Raw genomic sequence first — 8446 nt, 5'->3', positions numbered from 1 at the left:
TAATTTTAAGTAAATATAATGTTATATATATTGCGTCACCAAAAATGATTGAAGTCATGTACATATATTGCGCGATAAGTCGATATATTGATTATTGCGACAGGCCTACTTGTACCCTTAAGGTCTCTGCACACTGAGTCCGAATTTTACGTCCGAAATTTTCGCACGTTGAAAAATAAATACGACCTCACGTTGTGTCAATCACGTTTACACACTGCCTCCGAAACTTTCGTCCGTCATAAAAAAATTCGGACCAGGTTCGACTTTCTGCGTTTTCGCATCCGTAGCAAGCATTTTGATAGGAAAGGATGACGAATATGAAAAAAATGGAAAAACGCATACGAAAATTTCGGACTCGGTGTGCAAGGACTGTGTTGAAAAATAAAAAAAATGTCAAATACATTTATGTTTTACAACTGTGTTCTTTTGCTGTGAATCTAAAACTTTCACTTACTGTATCAAAATATAGTGGTGAAATTTTGCAAACATAAATGCCCAGCTTTGTCCGATATCCAATGCAGATTTTGTCTAAAAGTGTTTTTTTATTATTATTATTACTACTACTATTTATTTATTTTTTTTTTAGAACTAATGGCTTCCTAAAGACATGTTTAAGGGTGAAAATAAATAATACATCTGGCATATTTCTACTATATTCCAAGTCTTCTGAATTCAGTGTGAGCTGAACTTCTGAACGTGGTGTGAGGAACAGACTGATATTTATTGAGTGTGGGCTGTTAACTGGATCGAGTTAACTTGAGAAATCAGTCTGATTTGTGACTGAATCATTTCATACGGACTACTTTTGTCATCATTTTTATTGCGTAATTTCATTATTTTGGAGCTAGAAAGATTTTAAAAATCATCTTAAAAATCCTATTTTCTTGTTCAATGGACGTTTTTGACAACATGAGCTTCATTTTTGAGTGAATTCTCTCTTAAAAAGGTATAGATTATCCAATATGCCGCATTACAGTGCAGGGCTGTAAATTGCCATACTGCTGTCAGATGGCTAGAAATAGTCTCTCTATTATGTTCATCAGAAACACACTGACCCGATCCATCATCTTTTTCTGGGTTTCTGACTCTTCCTCTCCATCAAACACACACACACACACACTCCCCACGACTCCTCTGGCAAGATCAGACTGTACTGTACGACTCTCTCTCCGGGTCTCTGGGGCATCGGTACACTGCAGAACTGTTTTAGGTGACACGCAGAGAGGAAGAAAGTCATAGAAAGAAAGAGGCAAACAGAGAGAGACGGACGCAGCGGGGGTCTGTCTGTACGTGAGACCCTCACCGTTCCGCTCAGCACCTCTCTGACACGAGCTATCATCTTCTCCACTGAAGAGAAACCCCGCTGAGGTGCTGTCATCCGTCTCAGACAAGATCTCGGTCTCTCTCTGGCTGGATGTGGAGCCGGTGGCCGACGTTTGATGCTTGCAGCCTTGATGGTGGCTGTTTTAGTGTCCGGTTAGTAATGGGACGGGACGAGTAATGCTGGATTTGATGGACAGATTCATGATTTTCTCTCCTTAGAGGAAACTTTCATTGCTCAACTTTTTCATTTAAACTTTTCTCGGATGTTTCTGCTAAAATTCAACTGGAGGAATGGGAAGAGTTCACTCAAAAATTAAAAATCGGTCATTTACTCATCTTCCTGTTGAAAATGTTGACCAGCTCACATCCTAAAAATAAATATACAGTACACACACATTGAAATAGGTCACACGGATAATTTGTCATGCTATTTTGCAACAGTTTGCAAACTTCAAAGTTAAAAATGTAAACAAAAATGTTCCACAAACGTAATGTGTTGTGGTTTTATTTTGGATATAAACATATCGTAGGCTAATAATAGCAGGCTAACATGCTTCTCTTACTATATCATCATTATAAACAGTATTTTCTATATGCACAGAATATTAGTTTAAAAATTAAATAAAATGTTTCACAAATGTTGCAGTCTGGTTTGATTTTCACGGTAAAAAATGCTACATTAAATTTTTTAGGCTACTTTAAAGTAAACTTTAATAAGAAAAAATACTTTTTATATTTGTAAATGTGGTTTCTAAAGTGTTGTTTTAAACATTGCACTGCAACCTTATTTAACAAAATTATTAAATTACAAATATTGTACTGTTCTTTTGTGTGTGTGAGTGTGGTTTACAGAACATTTTTAAAAGATTGCACTGCGACATTACTTGAGAAAAAATAAACAAATAAACAAATAACAAAATGTTTTCTTTATGCACTTTCTAAAACATTTTTAAAACGTTGCACTATAACATAACTAAAATTCAAAATAAAATAAAACAAAACAAAAATAGATGAGAAATGTACTGTTTTTGTGTGGTTTATAAAATATTTTTAAAACGTTGCACTACAACATTACGTAACTAAATACAATTAAATAATAATACATGACAATATGCTGTGTTTAGTGCCGTTTCTAAAATATTTTTAAAACATTGCAGTACAACATTACTTAACTAAATAAAATAAAATAAAATAATAAAACAATAATGACAACAATATATTGTTTTTTGTATGGATTTCTAAAACATTTTCTAAATATTGCGCTACAACATAACTAAATAAAATAAAATAAATTACAACATTGTACTGTTTTGTGTGTGTGTGTGGTTTTCTAAATCATTTTTAAAACATTGCTCTGCAACATAACTAAATCAACGAAATTACAAATATTGTCCTGTTTTTTGGAGTAGTTTCTAGAACATTTTTAGAACTGTGCACTGTGACATTACAAAACAAAAATGTAATGTTATATAAATGTTTTATGCTTGGGAAACCCAAAGTCTCCACTTGATCTCCATCTAGGAGCTAGGGCACTATCTAGGAGCTGCAATTGAGATATACTGTATAATAATAGTATTCCTACAGGCCCTGCTATCTGACAGAATAAGTATTTTCATTTGATGTTTTGCTTTCTCTCGAGCCTCAAACACACAAAATCACAATCCTGCCAAACGCTGTCAGAAAATAACGTCTGTAAACAGCAGACTGAATATGAATGAAACATCTACATCTCTCTTTCTGCAGGGAAGCGTCACTGAACATGCTTTGATGTTCACGCAGTGGATAATCTCTCTCTGGAGATGCTTTGATGTGAAGAGCAGAGAAGTAATCTACCTTTTCTTTCTCTCCATCTGTCTGTCCTGCTCTGGGTAGGCGAGTGCAGTTTCAGCAGTGCAGGGGTTCATGATGGTGGTGTCTTCAGTCGGATCTTTCAGATCCTGTACAGGAATGAGGAGGTGACCCTGGAGGACCGCATGAACTTCAGAGTGCAGCTGCTGCTGGACGGGGAGAGGGTGAGTGTCCCGCTGCTCTGATGACACAAGACACGAACACATGGCAGCTGGAAGGTTATAGGTTCAAATCCCCCAGAAAGAATGAGTACGAGTTGGAATAATTTGAACTTTTATACCAAAGGTATATGCAGAAGTAAATTACATATGTGTGACCCTGGACCACAAAACCAGTCTTAAGTGTAAATTTTGAGATTTATACATCGTAATGATTTTTGGCATAAAATAAAAATCTATAATTTTGACCCATACAATATATTTTTGGTTATTGCTACAAATATACCCCATCGACTTAAGTTTTGTGGTCCAGGGTCACATATTATAGTGTTGAAACGATGAAATACATTGCGGTTCAAAAGTATCTTATGCTCACAAAGGCTGCATTTATTTAATGAACAGTACAGTAAAAACAGTAATATTGTCAAATAGTATTACAATTCAAAACAACTCTTTTCTAGTTGAAGAATTTAAAAAATGTAATTGATCCCTGTGATGCAAAGCTGAATTTTCAGCATCATTCCTCCAGTCTTCAGTGTCACATGATCCTTCAGAAATCATTCTAATTTGCTGATTTGCTGCTCAGGAAACATTTCTGATTATTATCAATGTTGGAAACAATTGTTGCTTAACATTTTGGTGGAAACGGCAATATTATTATTATTTTTGTTATTTTTTTTAGGATTCTTATTATCATCAATGTTGAAAGCAGTTGTGGCACTTCATATTTTTATGGAAACTGTGATACATTTTTTTTTTTTCCAGGATTCTTTGATGAATAGAAAGTTATTTTATTTGAAACATAAATCTTTTGTAACAAAGCAAAAGTCTTTGCTGTCCCTTTTGACCAATTTACTGCATCCTTGCGGGATAAAGGTATTAATTTTGTTTATATATAAATATATTTGAAATATAAATATGAAAGGTTGTGTATCTGATTTAAAGATTTCCTACTAATCTATGGTATGTTATGTTCGCAGTGTACTAACTTTTTCCACACAAGAAAAGGGAATATTTGTTCATGTACATCCTTACAAAATGTACATTTCGAGTGCCATCTGTCAAATTGCCATTTGCTTTTTTCTTATCTATTAACAGAATCAGAAAACCATCTAAAAGAAAACTACACTCTTCAAAGAGTGTCTTTACCTTTCACAGCACTGTATTATATTCAAATATTATGACCATCTGTGCCATACCGGCTCATTTTAGATGTTATGAAATATGGGAAATGGGTATGAGAGCAGTAGAGAGATGCAGGGAATTGTGGGTGGGGAGAGTGTCTTATCAGATTTCTACGGCCATCTCTCTTATTAACCTTGAAGCAGTTATCTGTGGCCTCTCTCCTCGCTGCCTCACTCCATCTCACTCTCCGTCTCTCTCCCTCAGATAAGACTTCTAAAAATAGCTTTCCATTTCCCCAGAGTGTGAGTTTAAGCAATCCGTGTATCAATAATTGGAGCAGCCCTGTTTGTTTTCAAACATCGGCAGAGTGCGGCAGTTTCTCAGAACAGGGCCGGAACCTTCTGTGTAAATCACATCAGGGTTTGTTTCTAAAGGAGATCTGCAGGAGCAGCACATGCTAAAATCATGTTTTCATTTGAAGCATTCCTATAGGAAAAAACAATGTATTAATTATGTGTGCACATGTGAGAGCACAAAAAAATTCATGTGGTTCTGTTTATTCAGACGTGATCACAAAGATCCTGCACATGGGAAACAATGCTGTTACATGTGAGACATGTGAAATAAAAATGAAAATACAAATGAAAAGAAAAATAATAATAAAAATGAATTAAAATATAAAATATTATAGTAATTAAAGATATATAAATAAATCAAAATATTGAAATATAAGAAATAATAAGTATTCAATTAAGTGTAAGTGTATTGTTTTATTTCACAAAATATATATATATATATATACAGGGGAGAGCGGGGTGGGTTGAGCCAGTTTTTACTTAAGGTGTGTTCAAAGCGAGCACATGACAGTAATGGGCCCAACTTAAATATGTACATACATTTCAGGATGTGGTGCATCCTTGGGAATAATCACTTTGGATCTAAAATAAACTGCTTTCAAAATATGGCTTTCCAACTTGCCCCCAGTGAGGTGTAAAATGAGCCTTTAAATAAAAATTTAAATAAATAAAACTGAACATTTTCCCCTCATGCTATGACAAAGGAAGAGAAATTCAATAAAAATGACTGACCATGTGTTTCTCTGCCTGTGGCTCAAGACACTGGGTTAGGCTCCTGCTACGCTAATAAGGACAAAGAGCTTTGGATAATGGAATGGATGGATGACTTCTTAAAACTTTTATTCAAAGACACAATACACAACTTTGAAGGCATTTTTTAAAATTATAAAAAAAAAAAAATCAGAACAAAATAAAGTTCAAATTGAAAAATAAAAATAAAAACTACTGCAATTGACCTTACATAACTGGGCTAATAGTACTCAACATCCCACACTGTAAAAAATTATATGATGAAAAAGCCATGACAACTTATGTTTTTAAGTTACTTTAACTCATAAAAATAATTTAAGCAATTTCAACTTTTTTTTATAAGTTATATTACATTCAACTTGATTTTTTAAGTCAGTTTAATGTTACTGAAATTCAAAGAAGTTGGCTTTGCTGAGCAGGCTCGGCATTTTCGCGCCCACTGGAAGTTTATCCCAGTCAGGCTTCGTGCGTTTGAGTTGGTATTCGTTACCGAGTAAAGTTAAGCGTTTTTTTTTTATTATCGTCACCAGTTTTGTCAGTTTGTTCTATTCAAACTAGATGAGCATATGAAACTTCTTAATATGATTTAAGAGACCACGATTCAAACTATTGTTAACCTTGTTCATTTGTGACTACTTTTTTAGAAAGACGTTTTTGTCAGCCGAACAGCCGACATGTTAAACGTTACAATCAGTTGGACGCACTGTAACGTTAGGCCTAACGTTACATCTGTTCCTCACAAACTCGTTTTCTGTGCCATTTGTTATTTTATTGGCCATCATTATATATTTTATATATAATTTTGTTTTACGATTGCAAATTGCTTACTGGTAACAGATTACAGGTAACAGTAAATGCAAACAAATGCATTATGTTGTATGAATCGGTCATATTTTAATCATGAACAAAAAGTCTGTAAAAGTGTTGTGTAACTTACATCTTTGGGCTTAACTGTAATTAGCAAGTAACCAACAATTTCCCGTTTACCTCCCTTTGTAGGCTATGACTGAGCACATTACAGTGAGGATCACCATCCAGCTTAATATATTTTTTAGGCAATTCAGGTTATTAAAGGGTTATGAGGCTGTTGTATTTTAAGTTGATTTAACTTAAAATTTTAAGGCAGCCACAAAACTTACGTTTTTAAGTTGAAAGGGGTGAAGTATAATTTCATAAAACTTCAATGGGCAATTTTCATAAGGCCAATTTAAAATGGTACAATTTTCAGAACAAAATCAAGTTCAAAACAGAACAAAATAAAAAATGTTTGGTGTAAAATTAATTAAGTATCATGTAGAATTACAGTAAAATAACACTTTATAATTATAAGAGGGAGTAAGCCACTGGCTCAACTTACCCCAGGACTTTCGGCTCAAATTACCACACTCCTACCATTTTAATAAACTTGTATTTAAAAAAAAAACATTATTTTCCACATACTGTACATTATTGTTTCTCCTCTATGCCCCGCCTTTCTGAAATGCATCGATTTTTACAAAGCTCATCGGTCTGAAAGGTAGGCGTGGCTGACTGAACTTTTATAAAGAATATCTCTTTGGATTTGAGACTTTAGTCTTTGCAACTTTACAGATCTTCTTTATGCACCAAGAGCTTGTAACACTCTAAAGAGAAAGGAAAAATTTAAATCGCATCATATGACCCCTTTAAAACATTTTTATTAAAACATGCACGGAACAACCAGCCATACATAGGGATCAAAATGCAGAGATCATAAAGACCAATCACCGGCTCAGAACATTTTAGCGGCCACATAGCAATAGCTGTATGTTATTTGATTGAAGCATTTGACTGGCTGACAGTTCATTAAAGTGCCCTTATTATGCCATTTCATGCAGTGAGTAATGTAGCTGTATGAGAGTATAAACGATCTGCAATTTTTTTTTATCAATCAAATTTGGCTGGGTGGTTAATAACATTTTTCTGTGGTGTGACAACTCAGAACACATATTTAATATCACTTTACACGGACTTTAAAGTTTTGCGGTTAGTTGTGATTGACAGGTGTGTTGACGTCTCTCTCAGGTGGAGGAAGCTGTGAGCGAGGTGGACTTCCAGCTCAAACTAGATCTGCACTTCACTGACAATGAACAGCAGTGAGTATCTCGCCCTTTCTTTTCCATCTTATTCCATCTCTGCATCATCACTGCTTGTGTTAGGAATGGCTTATACTATCATGCTGTTTTTGCAGTATATAGTCAGAATACTCTGCACAGTAGGTGAATTTTCAGTATGCAGGGAATGACCTACTTCTTTGACCTACTTCTTCACCTAAGTGTATATGTTCTGCTTGTATATTAAACATTGAGTACTGCATCCCACAATGCAATGCACTACAGAATGACGAATGAAAAAGCAATATGATTTTTAATGCTGCAGACCACATCACACTGAATTCAAAAGTTTGGGGTCGGTCTGTTTTTGAAACAAGGCTCTTATGCTCACCAAGGTTGCATTTATTTGATCAAAAATGCAGTAAAAACAGTAATATTGTGAAATATTAGTACAATTCAAAAGAACTGTTTTCTATTTGAATATATTTTAAAATGTAATTTATTCCTGTGATGCAATCTGAATTCTCACCATCATTACTCCAGTCTTCAGTGTCATATGATCCTTTAGAAATCATTCTAAAATGCTGATTTGTTGCTCAAAAACATTTCTTATAATTTTCAATGTTGAAAAGGGTTACACTTAAAGGTGCAGTAAACGATTTCTGAGAAACGCTGTTTTTCAGAAATTCCTTACTGCACCTTTAATGTTTTTGTGGAAACCATTTTTTCTTTTACTTTTTTTTGCCACATTTGATTAATATAATACATCCTAGCTGAATACAATTATACATTAAAAAAAAAAAAAAAAAAAAAA

General features: G+C 34.2%; 1 protein-coding gene across 3 annotated transcripts in view; it reads left to right on the top strand.

Annotated features, from left to right (window-relative positions):
- Positions 1 to 8446, top strand: part of LOC107727216 (protein FAM135B-like) — a 67430-nt gene that overhangs the window by 25723 nt on the left and 33261 nt on the right. For all 3 annotated transcript variants that reach the window (XM_016537011.1, XM_016537027.1, XM_016537017.1), the window contains exons 4-5: positions 3196 to 3335; positions 7604 to 7674. In XM_016537011.1, coding sequence (XP_016392497.1) covers positions 3196 to 3335; positions 7604 to 7674 — 211 coding nt within the window. The remainder of the gene's footprint in view (positions 1 to 3195; positions 3336 to 7603; positions 7675 to 8446) is intronic.

This window comes from Sinocyclocheilus rhinocerous, unplaced genomic scaffold (assembly GCF_001515625.1).
Source record: "Sinocyclocheilus rhinocerous isolate Xijiao unplaced genomic scaffold, SAMN03320098_v1.1 scaffold1154, whole genome shotgun sequence".
NCBI lineage: Eukaryota > Metazoa > Chordata > Actinopteri > Cypriniformes > Cyprinidae > Sinocyclocheilus > Sinocyclocheilus rhinocerous.
The sequence above is the reverse complement of the archived record's forward strand: the minus strand, read 5'-3'. Positions and strand labels throughout refer to the sequence as shown.